The following is a 21,057-nucleotide window of genomic DNA, read 5'->3' as shown; positions in this document are numbered from 1 at the left end:
GAATACGATTATTTGGGTCCATAGGGGAAAAAATTAAGCGAACATTTTTCGAATATGAAAGGTTTTAAGTCATTAAAATTTGCCACAGTTGTGGTGGTGATGGTGATTTCATTGGCAGCACCCTCACAGGCATTTTTCGATATTTTCGGATCATCTAAGGAAAGTGATTACAACAAAGGTTATGGCACCAGCTCAACAGGCTACACCTATAATCGTCCGGTATGGACTGGTAACACTAACAACAACAATGGTTGGGGTCAGCAAACATATGGCTCGGGTTCCAACGGTTGGAGCCAACAATCCTATAATTCCGGATACAATGCTGGCAACTCTCAAGTGGTGAAAATAATCAAGGTGGTTGAACAACCCTCGACTACCTCAAACAGCTATCAAACAAGATATTCAAGTAATTCAGCTGCATCGTCCTCCGCCTCCGCTGGAGTTGCAACATCATCGTCATCATCATATGGTTGGACACCAATCAGTGCACCTGCCCCAGTACCCGCTCCAGTTCCTGTTGCCGCCCCCGCACCAGTACCAGCTGCTAAGCAAATTTTTGTAACCGTAGCTCGATCACAACCCCAGCAACAACAAACAATTCAACAGGAACAACGTTACTTTGGAAATACTCAGCAATATCAAACACCTGTGGCCTATCCCGCAAAGCCCACACAAATCCAACCCATACAAGTTACAATTCAGAAACCTGTATCAGTACCAAAAACAATTGTCCAACAGCCCATACCATACCCCGTTCAAACTGCAGTTGTACAAAAACCAATCTCGTATCCAGTACAAACTCAGATTGTTCAACAACCTCCCCAACAAAATCCCGATAATGTCCAAACACCACCCCCAACACGTTCATACACGTACACACCAACACAACAAGTTCAAGCACAACCCATCCAAGTGACCATACAAAAATCCAATTCCTATCATGCACAGGAAGCTCCAGTTCAAACACCACCACCGCAGCAACAACAACAAATCCAACCTCTACCTTACACATGGCAAAGCCGTACCGTTCAAACATCGGTACAACAACCTCAAGTACAACCTATTCAAGTTACCGTACAAAAACAAAGCGAATCCGTATATCAACCTCAAATCTCTACAAACTGGCAATCTACAGTTCAATCTCCTCCTGTACAACAGCAACCTCAAGTTCAACCCATTCATGTGACTGTGGAAAAACAAACCGAAACCGAATATCATCCTCAGTTCCACGCCGACTGTGATGATTCAGATCACTCCTCTGAACAACATCTAACACAACCTATTCATGTGACTGTAGAAAAACAAGCGGAAACTGAATATCAACCTCAAGTTTCAACAGCCTGGCAATCTACTGTTCAAACCCCTGTACAACAACAACAGGTCCAAGTTCAACCTATCCACGTGACCATTGAGAAACAAACTGAAACTGAATATCAACCACAAGTCTCAACAGTCTGGCAACAACAATCTTCGGTTCAAGCCTCAGTACAACAACCTCAAGTTCAAACGCCAGCAGTCACTCCCGTCGAACAAACTGTTAAAACTGTTCAATTGGTTGTAGAACATGCTTCCAGTGATGTCCACGCCCCTGCCTTAACCTATGGACCCCCACCGGTTGACTCAAATACCGCAGTTTGGAATAATGAATCCTGGAATGATAACAGCCATTATGCCGACTCCCAAATATCTGATTGTTAAACGGTTTTAAATCGAATAGGTTTAAGAACGATTTTTCATGCGAATAGACAAGAAATTCTGTAAATTTGTTGTAAATATTAAAAATGTCGAATACGATAAATAAATAAATTCTAAAAAATTAAAAACAATATGCAGGTATTTAGACAGCGGACCGATAGAGTATTCTTTGATTTATATACTAATACCTAAAACGGTTCCAATAAGGGAGCTATATCTAAATCTCAAACGATGTTCACGAAACTTGACATACATCATTCAGGACTAAATTCAGTACGCTATGGAATATAAGAACTACGGTACATAATTTATATAAAATCGGACGAAAATATATATATCTAGATCTAAACCGATTTTCACGAAACTCAGCACACATCATTCAAGGCTCAATTCAGTACGTTATGCCAAATTTCGAGCAAATCGCAAGATATATAGGGACTTTGATGCACCATTTACATTGAATCGGACGAAAATATATATAGGAGCTATATCTAAATCTGGACCGATTTTCACGAAACTTGGCACACATCATTCAAGCCTCAATTCAGTACCAAATTTCGTTTATATCGGAAGATATAAAGGGACCTTGGTGCACCATTTACATTAAATCGGACGAAAATATATATGGAAATCTATCTAAATCTGAACCGATTTTCACGAAACTTGGCACACATCATTCAAGTCTCAATTCAGTACCTTATGCCAAATTTCGTGAAAATCGGAAGATATATGTGGACTTTGATGCACCATTTACATTAAATCGGACGAAAATATATATGGGAGCTATATCTAAATCTGAACCGATTTTTCCCAATTTCAATAGGGTTCGTCCTTGGACCAAATAAATGAGCTGTGCCAAATTTCATCCAATTCGGATTATAAATGCGACCTGTACTTTGTTTACAATTTAACACCAACAGACGGACGGACGGACATGCATAAATCGACTCAGGGATTCTATGCATATTCTCAAAAGGAACTATGGGTCTATCTCGTATCCTTTTGCCTGTTACAAACATATGCACAAAGACATAATACCCTGTACTACATATATAACCAGTGAGCGGAGCAGTATAGTTGGACGGGGCCGACCATACGATACCCTACACAACTACCACAGAACTGTATTATTTTTTTTGCGGATTTTTATTCCAAGCCTGGGTAATATTTCGTGATAGTTGCACCATCTTTACCGATTAGAGGTCAGCAGCACCTCTTCCTTACACTGACGTATTTTCCGAATATTACCAATATTCAGTACAGCCCTTCTAATTACTTGTCCATATTCCCTTCACCGTGGGTTGTGTTGTGATGTTCGGCTTATAATAGTAGCCTATAGATCGAATCGAAAACACAAAAAATAAGTTTTCGGTCCACTTTATCCCAAAATAATTATCTGATCATCACCGCGTTGTTCTTGACCATAACTGGAACCTCATGGAGCATTTCAAAGCGATCCGCGCTATATTTCCACCCTCTAGTGTGGTAATGGTTTATTAAATAATATCTGAGTACGAAAGCACCTGTAAATATTTATTTGTAGCTCCCACATCCGAGTACATACGACAATATAATTGGTATAAATTTAAAGGCCAATCACTCCTCTTGGATTAACTATTAACTTTTCGGCTCTATGTCCTTCAGGAGTAAAAATATTCGCTGTAGAATACAAATTTTGTAATTTTTCACACAAAAGTCAGGGTCCATTTGACCCGCTAAATATTGACCGATCTTTTTCAAAACAGACATGCTTATTCTTTGGCCCAATCCCCTTCTTCATGTAAAAATTCGAGATGTTTGGGTCATAATTGCGTCCTCTGGAGCGACCAGAAAAACCGACAAAAATTAAGTATTTGTATGGGAGCTATTGGGCTTCATTGGGCCGAACCCTTCTTACATGCAAAATTTCGTGAAGATTGGTCCATAACTGTGGCCTGTATCGTGTTTACAAATTATAATGGACAGACGGATGGACGGACGGACACACATGTCCAAATCGACTCAGCTAGTCGAGATATGACGATCGGTATACTTAAAGGTGGGTCTAGGAGCAATATTTCGCGGCGTTACAAACTCTTGGGGCTGCACAAAGCTATTATACCCTGACAACATAGTTGTGTAGCCACATGGAAACCTGTATAATTTGTTGTACTATAGTTCCGAATTCCAACTCTATTCCTACATCTAATATCAAGTTTATTACCATTTAGTACTCTTCATACACCTAATCAATAATTTGTGAAACCTCTTTCTTATGTCAAAAGTGATCAGAATTCCGATTCAATATTTTATCAATTTCACTAAATTTAGTATCAGTAAAACACCAAAATACTATTTTCATCACCCGTTGAAATAGAGAGCTTGTATGGCCGCGAGTTCACCCATAAGAAGTGTAAAAATGGGTTGAGACGTCGGGTTAGTTGCAAACACTCGGAAAACCCTTCTTACTATGAAAAAGCAACGAAAAATAAAACCAATCCAATCCCAACCAACCAATCCCTTGGCAGCCAATATTCGCACTCGTCTTAATGTAGCAGCAAAGGTGCGATTTAACAATACACGGAAACTCGACGTCGAAAAGCTGCAAACACAACAGATATCAGAAGCCTACTCTGCCCTACTTACCGACTTGGTTGACGAAAGTACTCCTTGTTCCTATAATAATATAGAAGCACAATGCAAAGAATTGTCCACTCCCTACAAACTGCATCAAAAGCAAAACTTGGAAACCAAAAACCACCACCAAGAAACCCATGGTATGACCAGAACTGTCGTAAAGCTACTTATGTGAAAAACGCAGCGTATAGGGCAACCCTGAAGACAGTAGCAGCACGAAATGCGATGGAGTATTATCGGGAGAAAGGGAGAGATGAGAAACGAATTTTCAGAAATAACAAGAAAATGTACAGGAGTCAGAATGAAGTCCGCAAATTTTACAAACGAGTAAAACACCGAACCGAAGGTTTTGGCACAGGGACATCCTCCTGTAGAGATGAAGATGGCAATCTGGTGACAGATACAGATAGCGTGCTGAGAATCTGGAAGGAGCATTTTGAAAAGCTTCTGGTATTAACTAGTAGCGGTGAAGATGATAACCCAGAACCAGTAAGATATGACGGTATAGAGTGTATACCTCCTAGCCAAGATGCGGTCAGAGTAGCAATTAATCGGCTGAAGAACAATAAACGGCACCTGTTGTTTTATTATGGATTATCAGCCGAACTATTCAAGACTGATGGTCACATGCTGGCCAGGAGCATGTACCAGCTCATTTGTACAATTTGGCTAGAGGAATGTATGCCCAACCTCAGCATCCTGTGTCCCGTGCACAAAAATGGTGACAAGGCGATATGTGCCAACTATAGAGGAATAAGTCTCCTTCCCATTGCATATAAAGTGATGTGTGAACGTTTGAAGCCAATGGTCAATGACATTATTGGACCATACCAATGTGGCTTCAGACCTAGCAAATCCACCATTGACCAGATTTTCACTGTTCGCCAGATCCTGGAAAAACCCACGAAAAATACGTCGACACATTCCACCTATTCGTCGACTATAAAGCCGCATTCGACAGCCCCATCCGTTCAGAGGTATCTAAAGCTATGTCTGTGTTCGGCAATCTTGCAATATTAATACGCATAACTTTAACTGGTACAATGTCAGCAGTTAAATTAGGAAAGGACCTCTCGGAGCCCTTCAATAACGAACTAGCATTCAGACAAGGTGACAGTTTGTCGTGTGACCTGTCCAATACCCTGCTGGAAAAGGATTATTCGCCTACGTCGACGACATCTACATAATGGGTCGGACATTGCGAGTACGTTTTGTTCCTATCAACCCTATATTGGTTCCTTGGTGCGTCAATTACTTAAAATCAATCGATCTATGCAATATTAGAATTTTGGTACATTATTTACATTAAATCTGACGGAAATATATATATATCTTAATCTGAACCGATTCACACGAAACTCAGCACACATCATTTAAGGCTCAATCCAGTATGATATACCAAATTTCGTGCAAATCGAAATATTTATAGGGAATTTGGTGAATCTTCAACATAAAATCGGACGAAACTAAATATGGAAGCTATATCTAAATCTGGACCGATGTTCACGAAACTTGGCAGACATCACTCTAGGCTCAATTCAGTACGTTGTGCCAAATTTCGTGCAAATCGAAAGATATATAGGGATTTTGGTGCACCATTTACATTAAATCGGAGGAAAATATATATGAGAACTATGTCTAAATCTGGACCGATTTTCACGAAATTTAGTAGACATCACTCTAGGCTCAATTCAGTACGTTATGACAAGTTTCGTGGAAATCGAAAGATATATAGGGACTTTGGTGCACCATTTACATAAAATCTTACGAAACTATATATGGGAGCTATATCTAAATCTGGACCGATTTTCACAAAACTTCGCAGACATCATTCTAAACTTAATTCATTTCGCTGTGCCAAATTTCGTGCAAATCGAACGATATATAGGGACTTTAGTGCACCATTTATCTTAAATCGGACGAAAATATATATGGGAGCTATATCTAAATTTGAACCGATTTTTCCCAATTTCAATAGGGTTCGTCCTTGGGCCAAATAAGTGAACTGTGCCAAATTTCATCCATCGGATCATAAAAGCGACCTGTACTTTGTTCACAAAAATACATGGACGGACGGACGGACAGACGGACAAGCGTAAATCGACTCAGAAAGTGATTCTATGCATATTCTCAAAAGGAACTATGGGTCTATCCCGATTCCTTTTGCCTTTTACAAACATATGCACAAAGACATAATACCCCGTACCACAGTGTGCTGAAGGGTATAAAAAGATTCCGATGACGGAGCCTTAGAGCAGTACGTGCTGTCTGACACTCAATGCTGAGACACAGAGGCCTTAAGATCAGCATTGCGTTCAGAGCAGCTTTGGGTATACTCCTCGTGGCATCAATTATGAGAATCGAGGCTGTCTATTTTACCGAATGGGACTCACCACTGTATAAAACATGCTGTATATGATCGATGGGTATAACCACGACTTTTGATAGATTTCTGTCCTCTCCTCAGCATTCAAATACCCTTCACCACACTGTGGTACAGGATATTGTGTCTTTGTGCCTATGTTTGTAACATGCAAACAGAAACGAGATAGACCCATAGTTCCTTTTGAGAATATACGAAATTTTGCACAACGTGTAAAATTGAGACTAGAACGACGTTTTTGCATTTTGGTGAATAAATGGTGCTTTAAAGGCCCAAAATAGATTCGAATTAAATCAAAAAACTAAATTAAATTTTTTGACACCGAGAATGGGGGATCCCCTTAAATAGAACAGTTTTTGGATGGCCGGCCTTCGTTAGGGTATATGAGACTTTCTCCTATGGACATATACCAACGCCGGCTACGCGAAAGAATTTCCATGAAATTATTCTAATAAAGATTTTATAAATTTGTCGGTGTTGTATGTGTTTTTTTAAACTTTTCTATAGAACTTAAAAATCACCCCTTTTCTGTCGATTAATGCGTTCTAAGTATTTTTTCATAAGTAGTTAGGAGGCCGGGCGGAAATTCTAAATTTATTAGCACCTTCATTTATACGTCATAAGAACAAAAAATATTACAATTAACAAAAATCGTAAATCGTATAGTTAAATATGTTCAAGTTTGTTTCTTAAGTCTTTTGATTTTAAGTGAACATACTTTTCCACGCCACAACTTTTAGTTGTTATATATCTACGCAATTGTTTCACTTGTATATTCTACAACTTAACACATATGCATGAATATACATAGAATACCTTCAGGTACGAACAAACAATTCATGACCAAGGTTCTTGTTATTAGCATTAAACATTTATTCACCAAAATTCCCCTCTTTACAAAACAAAACTCGGATTTTTGTTTTCAAAGTTATCTATGATAGAAAACAAACACATCACACATATTTATAACACATAACACCATATGATTATCTTAACAAACATATAGGCAAACATTGAAATTCATTGTCTGGCAGCATCTCTGTAAATAAACCCATAAATGGAAGCTAACACATTTTTTTTGCGTGAATTACCGAACAATCGAACGAAGCGACCTTGAAACGCATCTCATGGGAATTGCTAGATAGGTAAACTTTGTGTGTGTGCATAAAATCCCAATGAAATGGGTAACGAGATATGTATATAAATGGATTTGTAGTTTGAGATTTTATTACCAGCTGACACATTGTGTCATTGATACATGTAATTGAATAAATTCATCAATATACATTTTTGTACACGCACATTAGGGTGGAATTATTTCATTTGATAATTTTCTGTATTTTAAGGATATAAAGCCCATTTTCCAAATTCCTCCAGCAAAAATTAACGATATTGGTCAATGGTTAAATATAACCTCCTATTAACGTTGCCGCCAATTTTTGGAATGTTAAGGATTTTTATATTTTCAAAATATTTTCAATAAAAATGACTGCAGTGTATGCCTCTCGTCTTAAAAGATCAACTCGGAACCTTACGTCCACTTTCATGGTATATATCCAATATAACGATACCGTCAGTTTTTCATTACATAGGAAATTACCGCCACATTTTGCAACACCATTCGTTGTAGTATAACTCCAAGTGGCGTGGAAAATTTCATATAAAAATTACTCCTGAACTTATAGAAGAATAACAGAAGGAATAGTCAGATATTCCTCAACATAGAACAGGGAAATAATATAACAATGTGCAAGGTTTGAATGAAATCGGTTATTCCTATCAAACGGAATTCTGTGCACCAGCCTAGCGGGCAGATATACGAACGATAGGATCTAAGACAAATTCTTGCTGCTTAAAATTTATTTTTTAAAGACCTATAAGTTGTTATTCTAGACATTCAGACGTCATTCTAGATATACTATTTACATAAACATCGATCGAAAATGAGTTGAAGCGTCGGGTATGTTGTACAAACTCGCAAAACCCTTACTACTATGAAAACTAAAATTTTTTGTGCATAGCGGCCGTATTTTTGGGTTATTTATGAGTCAATTACTTAAAATCGGACGAAACTATATATAGGAGCTATATTCAAATCTGAGCCAATTTCCACAAAACTTCGCACACATCAAACTGCACCTAATATAGTACGCTGTGCAAAATGTTGTCTCAATCGAACACACAATTTACATAAAATCGGACGAAACTATATATGGTAGTTATCAGAGCTCCGAAATGCTCGCTCGAATTCGAGTAAAGAGTGAAACTCGCTCGAATTCGAGCGGCAGTACTCTTGCGAGTAGAAAAAGTAAATAGAGAATACTCTATTTTTCTCTGCCACTCAAATAAGAGCGCAAGTGCTTCGCTCGTTTTCGAGTGGGAGTGAAATACGCTCGAAATCGAGCAGATTACACTCTTACCGAGTACTCTTTTATTTTTATTTATTTATTTATTTTTTTTGTGATACCGTTGTTTTACTTGATGTTGTTTGTGTGCATTGTTTGTTTGTTTTGTAATGTTTGGATGTTTGGTTTGTGATGTTTGGTTTGCTGTATTGCTGGGAAAGCATGCATCAACAAGCACGTTATCTGCGTTCTCTTTATGTAAGTCTGAAATAGTGACAGCAAGACGAACCAGCATCCAAATTGAAACCCTCGACAATATTTTGATACTAAAATTAAATAATGAACCACTTATACATTTTTTAATGAATATCATTTTAAAAATTTGTATGGAGGTGTTTATGCTTTTAAAAAAATATTGAATTAATTAAATCACATGGTTGAATTCCTTTTATAAATATGAAATAAAAAAACATATAAAAATCGTATATGGTATAAGATTTTTATTTGTACCTCACATTTTCAATAAACAAAATAATCGATGTCCTTTTATGTTTTTTGTACATGATCTATCTCCCCACAACACACACAAGATCAACATCAAAAAATGTTTGCTACTACACACGCACACACAAATAACCAAACAACCAAATTTATTTGTCCACTCTCACTCTTAGAGTGAACTCATACTCTATTTCGAACATTTTGACTCACACTCTTTTTCTTCAACAAGGAGTACTCGCGAGCAGGAGTACTCGCGAGGAGTACTCGCGAGCTTACTCTTTACTTACTCCAACTTGGGAGTATTTTTCATTCGCGAGTAAAATCGAGCAAATCGGAGCTCTGGAAGTTATATCTCAATTTGAACATATTTCCACAAAACTTCGCATACATCAATGAGGACCTAATTCAGTATGCTGTGCAAAATTTTGTTTCAATCGGAAACATATTGAAAGTTTGGTGCACCATTTACCTAAAATCGGACGTAACTATATATGGGAGCTATATATAATCTTAACCGATTTTCTTCAATTTCAATAGGGTTCGTCCTTGAGCTAAATAAGTGCCAAATTTCATCCAAATCGGATCATAACTGCGACCTGTACTTTGCTCACAAAAATACATGGATGGACGGACAGGCGGGCATGCATAAATCGACTCAGAAAGTAATTCTCTACAGGAACTATGAGTCTATCTCGATTCCTTTTGCCTGTTACAAACATATGTACAAATACATAATACCCTGTACCACAGAGTGGTGAAAAGTATAACAAGAAACCCAAACACTGAAACCGACCTCCTCAAACGTATAAAGGACCACGATCTGCGAATCTGCACTTGCAATGTGCGCACGTTATACAGAACATGCGCAGTTCTCGCTTTGGCGGTTGTATTCAAGAAGTACAAAGCCGATATTATTGCCTTACAGAAAATGCGATGGAAAGGGACAGGCGTTAGTAAATCAGACGATTACGCACTGTATGAATTTGGCTGCGGATTTATGGTTGACAGGAGAATTAAAGACCTCGTCTGCAGATTCACTCCAGAATTGCTACAATCCGCATAAAAGCGAAGTTCTTCAACACCAGTCTTATTTGTACATATAGACATATTTTACGAGTGCCTAGAAAAATCTGCTGGGAGATTTTAATGCAAAAATCGGGAGAGGAATTATTGTTTGCCCCACCATCGGAAAATTCTGCCTCCTTGAAGAAACAACCGGCATTGGCATGGGCTTGATAGACTTAGCGGCAGCAAAAAAACATGGTAATTGGCAGGACAAGTTTTATGTATCTCGATATACACAAGGCCACCTGGATTTTTCCCGATCAAGCAACGAGAAATCAAATTTATCATTTTGTGATAGACAGAAGGCATTCATCCAGTGTTTAGGACTTTCGATCGATTCGAGGAACGAATATTGATTCGGACTATACCTTGTAGCAGCCAAGGTTCGCACTCTTCTTAATGTAGCAGCAAAGGTGCGATCTACAACACGGAAACTCAACGTCGAAAATCTGCTAGCACGACAGGTAGCGGAAGTCTCAGATGCTCAGATGCTGGTTGAGATCTTGCATCAGCTGATTAGTACAATTTGGCTAAATGAGTGCATGTCCAATAATTGGAATCTCAGCATACTGTGTCCCGTGCACAAAAAATGAGACAAGACGATATGTGTCAACTATAGAGGAATTAGTGTCATTCCCATCGCTATCTAGTGCTATCTAGCATGCTGTGTGGTCGACTGAAGCTAATGGTCAATGATATTATTGGATCGTATCAATGTAGTTTCAGACCTGGCAAATCCACTATAGACCAGATTTTCGCACTGTGCAAAATCGTGGAAAAGACCCACGAAAAACACATAGACACATTCCACCTATTCGTCGACTATAAAGGAGTATTCGACAGCCCTATCCGATCAGAGGTATTTAAAGCTATGTCTACGTTCGGCAGGATAACTTTAACTGACAGTTAAGATCGGAAAGGACTTCTCAAAGCCCTACAGTACCGAACAAGGATTCAGACAATGTGACAGTTTGATCTCTATAACATCTAGCAATATATTAAAAAGATCACATACTGGAGGCAAAGATGGCCAGAAATGGCACTCTGTACACCAAACAACACATGTTATTCGCCAACGCCGATGACATCGATATAATGGGTCGAACATTGCGAGCGGTAACAGAAGGAGTCTGCCAAAGTGGGACTGGCAGTAAATGGCGAAAAGACTAAGCTGATGGTATCAACGCGCAAGACGTCCTGAAGACTCGGACCAACTGTGGAACTTTAAATTCAGTTTTGTAATAGTGTTGGCCAACATATGCTACAAGGGATCAAGTTAGCAGTTTAGAAACAAGGCCGACTCCTGCCAGACCAAACTCACACTTTACAAAACGTTGATACTTCTCGTGCTGTTATATGGATCTGAAGCATGGGTACATTCGCAAGCAGATGAGGCAGCTTTAGGGGTGTTAGGGCCGATCTGCGTCGACGGTGAATATCGGCTTCGAATGAACCACGAGCTTTACAATCTATATCCGGACATCGACATAGTCAATCGTATCGAGGTGACAACGGTCATGTTGGGCGAATTAATGGGAATGTCCCAGCTCAAAAGACAGCCTACTGATGGTTCACGCAGAAGGGGAAATATGTAAAGAAAAATAAAAAAAAAAATCCTATAATTTTTGAAACCACCTTTATATGGTGGAGATCGTTTAAATATGTAATATTATTTATTTTTAAGTCGCAACAAACGTAACATATTTTCGGATGATATGTCTTTGTAAGGCTAACCCCGAACTCCTTGCTAAGCCATTCTTCCCCACATAATTACGATTTTCGGTAATATAATTTTATTTCTGCTTTTATTTCCACCCTAATGTCTATTGCGACTAAACACCACAAACGCCTCCTACAAATTGACACAATCTATTAGCCGTTATGACTGTCATAAAAATTAACGCTTTTATGTTAATGGTGTAGTTGGCGGGGGTAGTCTTTATGGTACTTCAGTTATAACTAACCATAGACCCAATAGATAAGTTTTTTTACAATTTTGTCATGTAATTTAATTGATCATTGCATTTCACCATAATTTTTGTAAATACATGTGAAAAATTTGGAGACAAGGTTGAAATTCACGTACAAGGTAGTCCGGTGTTAACGTTGATGTAATAATTATGGTATTCGGTAATGGGGCACATTGCACATTATTGGTAAAGTTATAATCGCCTTAATTATAAGGACATTCTCTACAATTATACCCTATCTGCAGAATACACCCACATTTTGTAGTATTTTGAACACGCTTTTCGACGGAATTGGATGTAGTTTGATATTTTCGGTTCTCGTTCGATGTTCTGAGATGCTTGGTTCTCTTTGAGTACTCTTGGTTCAAAGGGGCTCACCTGACCCCTTGGTTTTTGGAAATTCTTACTAGAACGGAACGAAAATAACTTAACCCTTTATGGCCCAATGTTGCCCACAGGCAACCAAAATTTTTTAGAGCTTATATTTAATATGCAACTGGAAGATTTCATATGTCAAGACCTGATTATGAATGGCACATACCAAAAGAAAAATCTGAAAAAAAAACAAATTTTTAATAAAGTCATGAGTTTTTCAATATAGAGAATAGGGCAAAAATGGGTACAGTACTACTTTGTGTATACGGTCCAAATTATTTAAATCGCTTCGCATTCGAATTGTACGAATTCTGCCAGAAATTTTTCTTGTAAAATAGAATATAGAGAATAATGTAAAATGATTCTTCTGTCGATTTTGCATTTGGTTTTCTTGATATTGGACTTTTATTTTTCAGAAAAAAATGCACTGTATCTCCCGAATGTAAGGATGTAGAGATGTCAGATTTTGTTCATATCCTATTTAGGATAGTTGCATTAAATCGGTGAACGAAAATTACGGAAAAAAATTCAGGCCACAAAGGGTTAATGTGGTACAATTTATATTTGGCAAACCGGTGCGGCTAGAACTCCGAAAATTGGACTGAGGGTCATTGATGGAGTGTAGGATAGATGTACCAAAGGGGTTTTGAAAATTCTAACTATAAGTATCCGAAAAGTACTAAAATGTACTATATTTGTTTGTAGCATGTGATTGGATAGAGCTAAAAACTTGAAATTTGGAATGTCAATGTGTAGGGTCGATATAAGGAGGTAGTTTTGAAAGCGTGTACTTATGTATACGAAAAGTACTAATTATTACAAAATTTGGTACAATTTGAATTTGGATGAAAGGATGGAGCGATATGTAGGAAATAAGATTATTACTGCATTGTAAAATTGATGTATGTTGGTAATTTGGGAAATGCGTACTTATGTGTACTAAATTTGGTACAATTTACATTTTGACTGAAGCAGTTAACGTCGCACAGTGTCACGACCGCGGCCAAAAATGGTCAAAACCAAGTACCACGGAGGACAAATTTTTTGATGAGAATTGATAGAAAATACTCCAATTAGAATAAATATGAAATTTTACATCGATATGTCGAGTAGTTTTGTCTCTACAAAGGTTCAAATCTGATAATTATTTATAAACTGATTTTTTACCATATTTTCGAAAAATGGGTGTGTTTTTCTGATGCTCAAATATTTGAATATTCAAATTAACGGTTATTATAAAAGTGTTTATTTTGGTTGCTGTGGATGTTAAAAACTAGAATTCGCTGCAGTTTGTATGTATATAGATATCATATGGTGTATACAGTCGTCCACACTTGAAGTACTTAGTTCATCAAATTTGTAAAACAAATTTTGAAATTAGTGGAGCATAAAAAAAAAGTTTAAAAAAGGTTAGCTCTATTTTTTTTATTTGAGTGGTGAAAAGTGTATTATTTAAGGAATAAAAAAAATTAGCTGCGGAGTCCTGCGGTCCTAAGAGTTATTTAACTTTTTTGGTGATCACCTTTTGAAAAAAGATGGCATATTCACGAAATGGTTAGAAGCGGATGGTTAAATATGTTATGTATACAATTAAATAAGTTATTGAGGGTCAAATAGGAAGGAGAAATTGGATTCAGAACATAGTAATAATACAATATTTTACATAAAATATGCAATTAAGTGGTAAAAACGTTATTCGAAGGGTAGATATGGGAGAATTGGTTTTAAAATATAGCTTTTAAACAAAATTTTCAGTCAGTTTGAAGATTATACTTATTTATCAGATCATTTGAGACATAATCTTATAATCTTAATTTAGAGGCCGCACATGAATTACCTTTGTGGAAAGTTCACACATAAAAATATTAGTTCATGGCATGGGATACGCAAAGTGCAGTACAATACCTTTTGAGCGACTTTCACAAGGTGCTAACAAGTCATGCCAACAAAAAATTAGTAGCAGCCCGAACTTTTGTTAAAGCCGAGTTAAATAAGGATTTTATTTAGTATTTTATATTACAATCCGACCTTGTAATATCCTTAAACAGCCATAAGGTAAAGGCCCGAGATTATAATGTGGATGATACTAAATCGTACATTTGGGAAGACAATATTATATGTATATATATATATATATCTGATGTGTGTTTTGAAAATGTTGTGAATGATAAAAAATTATTTATTATTTATTAAACGATATCAAATATCTTTTATATTATAATAAAAATAACAAAAATAAAACTACTATAATTTATTTAGCTGCATATAACGATTTTATAGTACAGAAAGTTAAATTTTTAGGGACTTTTGGTATGGTAGGTACCTGAAATATGGGCCAACAACTAAATTACAACACCTATTACTATCTTCGCCCAAATTTGATGTAATTTGGACGAAGAGATGAAAATTTTCGTGGAATTTGGATGAATATAAACAATTTATAGGTCCAAAAATCGGATTTTTCAAGACCCTTTGTATGGGAGGTAAATCAAATATTGGTCTGGTCTACCCAGTTTTTGGTCCGTTGCTTTATAGGCATAAGTAAATGTAAATTGCCAATTTTCATTGAATTTAGTTGAATATTAAAGATTTTATAGTCCAAAATAGTAAAGTTTTCAAGACCCTTTGTATGGGAGGTATATCAAATCATGGTCCGATCTACCCAGTTTTTGGTCAGTTGCTTTATAGGCATAAGTAAATGTAAATTGCCAATTTGCATTGAATTTGTTTGAATATTGAAGATTTTATAGGCCAAAAAGGGTGACATTCTCAAGACCCATTATATGGGAGGTATACCAAATCTTGGTCCGACCTATCTAATTTTTTGTCAGTTGCTTTTTAGACCAATAATAAGCACGTGTACCAAATTTCATTAACTTACGATAACTCCTTCTATTTTTGGCCGCTGTTTATATGAACTCGCGACATAGTGCGTCGGATTGAGATATGTAGGTAATTTTGGACATTTTTTGCTTATGTGCACGAAAAGTACTAAATCGTACTATAATTGGTACAATTTCGATTTGGGTGAACCGAACACTCGAACACTGAAATTTGGAAATACTGCTGGAGTGTAGGATTGGGGTATTGATTTAGTTTAGGAAATCCATACTTATGGCTACTAATGGGTACTAAATTAGGTACAATTTGAATTTGGGTGAACCGATAGAGCTGGAATCCTGAAATTTAGAGTTTGGATAACTGTTGGGCTGTAGTATTGAGGTTTGTAGGAAGTTTTGAACATTTGTACTAATGTGTAATATATATTTGGTACAAATTGATTTTATTGTGAAACGATAGAGCTGGAATCTTTAAATTTGGAGCTATGATCATTGTTTTGGAAATTCATACCTACTTACTTAGCTGGGTTGTGACAGAACTTTCGTTTTAAAAGTCGAGCTTAAAAAGAGTTCCAGACCCGACGGTCTTTTGCCATTGTTCCAATTTGAAAGACCCTGTTCGGCAATATTGTCTTCCACTTGATCTTTACATCTAATTCGTGACCTCCCCCGTCTGCGTGAACCATCAGCTGTTTCGCTTTTATTTGCGTTTTGGGATGGGGCATCTTCGTCCATTCTCACAACTTGACCTAGCCAACGTAGTCGCTGCATCTCAAATCGTCTAACAATACCGATGTTTGAGAAAAGCTGGTAAAACTCATGGTTCATCGACGGCGAATATCACTGTCAAGGCAGATCGGTCCATAGATCTTTCGGAGAATATTTCTCTCAAACACTCCATGAGCTGCCTCATCTGCTTGCGCAAATACCCATGCTTCCGATCCATATAACAGCACGGGTGGTATCAGCGTGGCCTTATTTCTAAACTGCTTACTTAGACCATAGCAGCATCTGTTGGCCAAAACTATCCTTCTCCGAATTTCAAAACCTATGTCATTAGGTAAATAAAATCTTTGACTACCTGGAGCGGTAGTTCTCAAGTTCCACAGTTGGTCCGAGTCTATTTGACGTCTTGTGCGTTGATACCATCAGCTTGGTCTTCTCTCCGTTTATTGCCCAGACCCACTTCGGCAGACTCTTTTTCAAATTGTTCAAAGTTGGCTGTAACCGCTCTCAATGTTCGACACATTATGTCGATGTCATCGACGTAGGCGAGAAACATGTATTGTTTGGTGTACAGAGTGCCATTTCTGTTAAACTTTGTCTCTCGTGTTAATGTGTTATTAAGTTGGTACAAATTGGATTTGATGAATCAATAGGGCATGAATCTTAAAATTTAGAGATAGGTTTAGGATGTATTGAAAATTCATGCTAATGTGTACTAGAGCTTGAATCTTGAAATTTAGATTAAGGATAACTGTTGGGGTGTAGAATTGGGATATGTAGGAAGTTTTTTCAAACTTTGAATGTGTTTTAAATTAAATGTTTTGGTTTTAACTGAAGCATGGAATTAGTTTTGGAAATAAGTACTACGACAGAACGAAAGGTAACTTATGGCACTAAAATTACTGCGGTCAGTGTTGGTGTAAGTGTTGAGATATGGAACGAGTTTTGGAAATATGTACGTATTATAAGAGAACAAAGGAACTAAATGATACTAAAATTTTAGTTATAGTCCATATTGGTGTGATATATGCAGTTTTCGCTAACATATGCTAGTCTTTAAAATTTCTAGTTATTTCCGATCGAAGTCCTGTCCACTCTTTATAAAATTTATATTAGATGTACCCAATTGTTTAGGTGAAGTGCTCATTGAGATTGTGTTTTACTTTAGGTGGCCTGAACACAGGGGGACTTCATTATTTATGTGGTCTGAATTCAGGACAAGGAGTCATAATTTGTGTTAGCTAAACGCAGGAAGTGCCTCGGAATGTTGTTGAACTGAACGCAGATAGAACGCCATTATTTAGATAAGCTGAACGCTGGGAGAACACCATTATTTAGTTGAACGCAGAACATCGTTATTTTAATATTATCTTTATTTGTTTTAGAGCTGGATATTGCGGGTCTTTTAAAGACTAGCAAAAGTGTGACTTTTTATAGAATTTTTTGTGGATTTTTTCTTTACAAAAAATATTCCTAATATAGGTCCATGTTTTTACATAGCTCTTATATATAGGTTCCAACCCATTTCGCGATTTTTAAATGTTTTAACCTCAGATGGTCAATATGAAGGAATACGAAATACCTAATGACAATTCCTTCGATTTGAACTGTAATAAGGTACTTCGTATTCGGATAATTCTTCCTCGAGAAGAATTTATAGTTCCATTTGTTGATATATTTTCTGTATATTGAAGTTGCAACCTAGATTTTCAACCGTAGTTCTTGCAATTTTGTCAGAGCATAAAACAATTATTACCTGGCCTCAAAGTATATTTAATTAGGCGTATGCATGAATTACAATCAAGTTTATGCTTGAATTAGGTGTATGCCAATGCCTGACATAAAGGTTTACGGACGGAGCCGACCATATGATATCCTACACAACTTCCATGAACATCTAACTTTCTGTGTTTCTATATTCTGAGATTGGGCAATAATTCGCGATATTTGCACACTTTTGACTGGCTAGAGGTCAGAAAATGTTACTAATATACAGTACAGCATCTCTAATTACTTGTCCAGATTCCCTTCACCATGGGTTGTGTTGTGACGTTCGGCTTTCGACACGAAAAGTGAAAATAATTAAGTTTTCGGTCCAATTCATCCGAAAAATTATTATCTGATCGTTGTCCTTGACCATAACTGGAACCTAATGGAACATTTCAAAGCGATCAGGCTATATATCCTTTAGGGCGGATAGGTAACTAAATAATATATAAATACGTAAGCACCTGTAAATATTTAAGTGTAACTCCCGCATCCGAGTACCTACGACAATATGGTTGGTATTAATTTAATGGTCAACCACTCCCCTTGGATATACTATCTGTCTCGGGTCTATGTCCTTCAGGAGTAAATATATACGCCATAGAATACAAATTTTGTAATTTTTCACACAAAAGTCAGGGTCCATTTGACCCGCTAAATATTGACCGATCTTTATCAAAACAAGTATGCTTATTCTATGTTCCGATCCCCTTCTCCATGTAAAAATTCGAGATGTTTGGGTCATAATTACCAATACTTCGCGTCGTTACAAACTCTTGGGGCTGCACAAAGATATAATACCCTGACAACATAGTTGTGTAGGGTATAAAAAGTACTTAGGTACTTACTATATATACAGCCATTTTAATTTTTCGAGTGATGACATATCGCTCATTTGTTGCGAGATTTTGCAGAAAATGCGTTTTAAGTTTTCAATTTACTCACACCCTACAAGGAACAGAGGAACTTCTACAGCTTCTCAATCAGTGTGTTCAACCGTTTGAGCCCCGAATTTTTTTCCGCAATCTTAGAACTAATTTCCGTTCACAGATTTAATGCAACTATTCTTAATAGGATATGCACAAAATCTGGCATCGCTACATCCTTGGACTGTATACACAAAATAATACTGTACACAAATTTACGATCTTCTCTATATTGAATGGCTCATAACTTTACCAAAATTTTGAATTTGTTTCGATTTTTCTTTAGATATGTGTCGTCCATAATCAAGTCTTGACATATGAAATCCAAATAATATAGATCTACTAGCTTCATATTAAATATAAGCTCTAAAAAATTTTGTTGCCTGTGGGCAACATTGGGCCACAAAGGGTTAAGATATATTCATTTGACTTTTTTACACAACATGATCAGACTTCATTGCGAACAATTTTACGTCATTAACTCAAAAATCACGATTTATGATGTATGCCTGTCTTGCAGCAAATGAGCGATATCTATTTTCAGTTTCACTCGAAATTAAAAAGTAATCCCCTTATAATTGGCCATAAAAATGTGCAACTTATTTAAACAAGAACCAAAACCAACCAAGTTAAGTAAATATTCGAAATGTGTAATAAGTTATTAGCCATTATGTGGATGCATTCTCAGTTGAGGTGTGAAAACAAATTATGTTTCAATATTTAAGTTAAACAGAAAATCACAAACCGCAAAAAAACCGCCCACTCTCTTTTCAAATAATCGAACGGAGTTAAAAGATATTTTAACGATCAAAGGCAAAATTCAAAGGAAACCACAAAAACAATGATTTCATTTTGTCAACTAAAATGGGGATTTTTTTCTGAGCAGTATAAAATCTTCCTTGTTTTCTGTTGAAAATATTAGTTGCTCAAATTCGTTCTTTGGAAGAACATAATTCGCATAGAATTATTTTGGGATTTAGTAATTCAAAATTATTTTCGAAAATGAAGTTCTACATTTGTGTAATTACTCTGCTCAGTGCTATGTTCGTGCCTTCACAGGCAACATTCGATTTAATCGCTAGTGTACCTTCGGCAGGAGGATATGGTGCAGGTTATGGAGGCGGTTATGGCTATGGAGGTGGTTACGGCTATGGTACTGGTGGTTATGGTGCCAACTATGGCAGTGGTTATTATGGCGGTTATGGTCCCAGCTATGGCAGTAATGTTAAAGTTGTTAAGGTAACTGTAGTTCCAAGCGTTGCGGGTGGTTCCTATGGAGCCGGTACATATGGTGCTGGAGCTTATGGAACGTTTGGTAATGGTTATGCCGCTGCTGTGACTCCTGTAGCCGCTGTTACCACACCTGTTGTTACCGCCGTTACAACGCCCGTTGTCACCTCAACTGTTGGCGCTGGTTATGGAACTGGATCATTCGGTACTGGATCTTATGGTTATGGCAGCAATATTCTTCCTGCATACGGTGGTTACGCAGCTGGCTATGGTAATAGTTTTGGATCAGGTTATGGAGGAGCTGTTGACTGTTTTTAAAAAATATATATTTTTAAATGTAACTAATTTTTCATAACCTTGAAATTTGTTTAATAAATCCTATTTTATACAATACTATATTTTGACAGAGGTCTTTACATATTCATTAGGGCCCCAAAATCATATAGGACCATATATGTGTTACCACTTTGGATGTATATCCATTCATAATAAATATTAAAATCCGAATAAGCTAAATCTTCTGTTGTTATGTTTAAATCTAAACAGATTTTAGTAAAAACCGTACACATTGTCCTGTACTAAATTTGATAGTACATTAGTCCATAATTTACGCATCGG

At 36.9% G+C, this 21,057-nt stretch overlaps 2 protein-coding genes across 2 annotated transcripts; both read left to right on the top strand.

The window, feature by feature from the left end:
* Positions 1 to 54: 54 nt before the first annotated feature.
* LOC133334067 (serine/threonine-protein kinase Wnk-like) lies at positions 55 to 1,698 on the top strand. Its single transcript, XM_061542368.1, has one exon. The coding sequence runs from the start codon at positions 55 to 57 to the stop codon at positions 1,696 to 1,698; it is 1,644 nt and encodes a 547-aa protein (XP_061398352.1).
* Positions 1,699 to 20,211: 18,513 nt separating this feature from the next.
* On the top strand, positions 20,212 to 20,757 carry LOC133334056 (keratin-associated protein 21-1-like). Its single transcript, XM_061542358.1, has one exon. It carries the CDS (start codon positions 20,212 to 20,214, stop codon positions 20,755 to 20,757), a length of 546 nt encoding a protein of 181 aa, XP_061398342.1.
* Positions 20,758 to 21,057: the final 300 nt, after the last annotated feature.

The sequence above is a fragment of the Musca vetustissima genome, unplaced genomic scaffold, assembly GCF_032173495.1.
Source record: "Musca vetustissima isolate MV318-11 ecotype Yass unplaced genomic scaffold, APGP_CSIRO_Mvet_v1 utg5179, whole genome shotgun sequence".
NCBI classification, from domain to species: domain Eukaryota; kingdom Metazoa; phylum Arthropoda; class Insecta; order Diptera; family Muscidae; genus Musca; species Musca vetustissima.
This window is presented reverse-complemented; position numbering and strand designations above follow the sequence as displayed.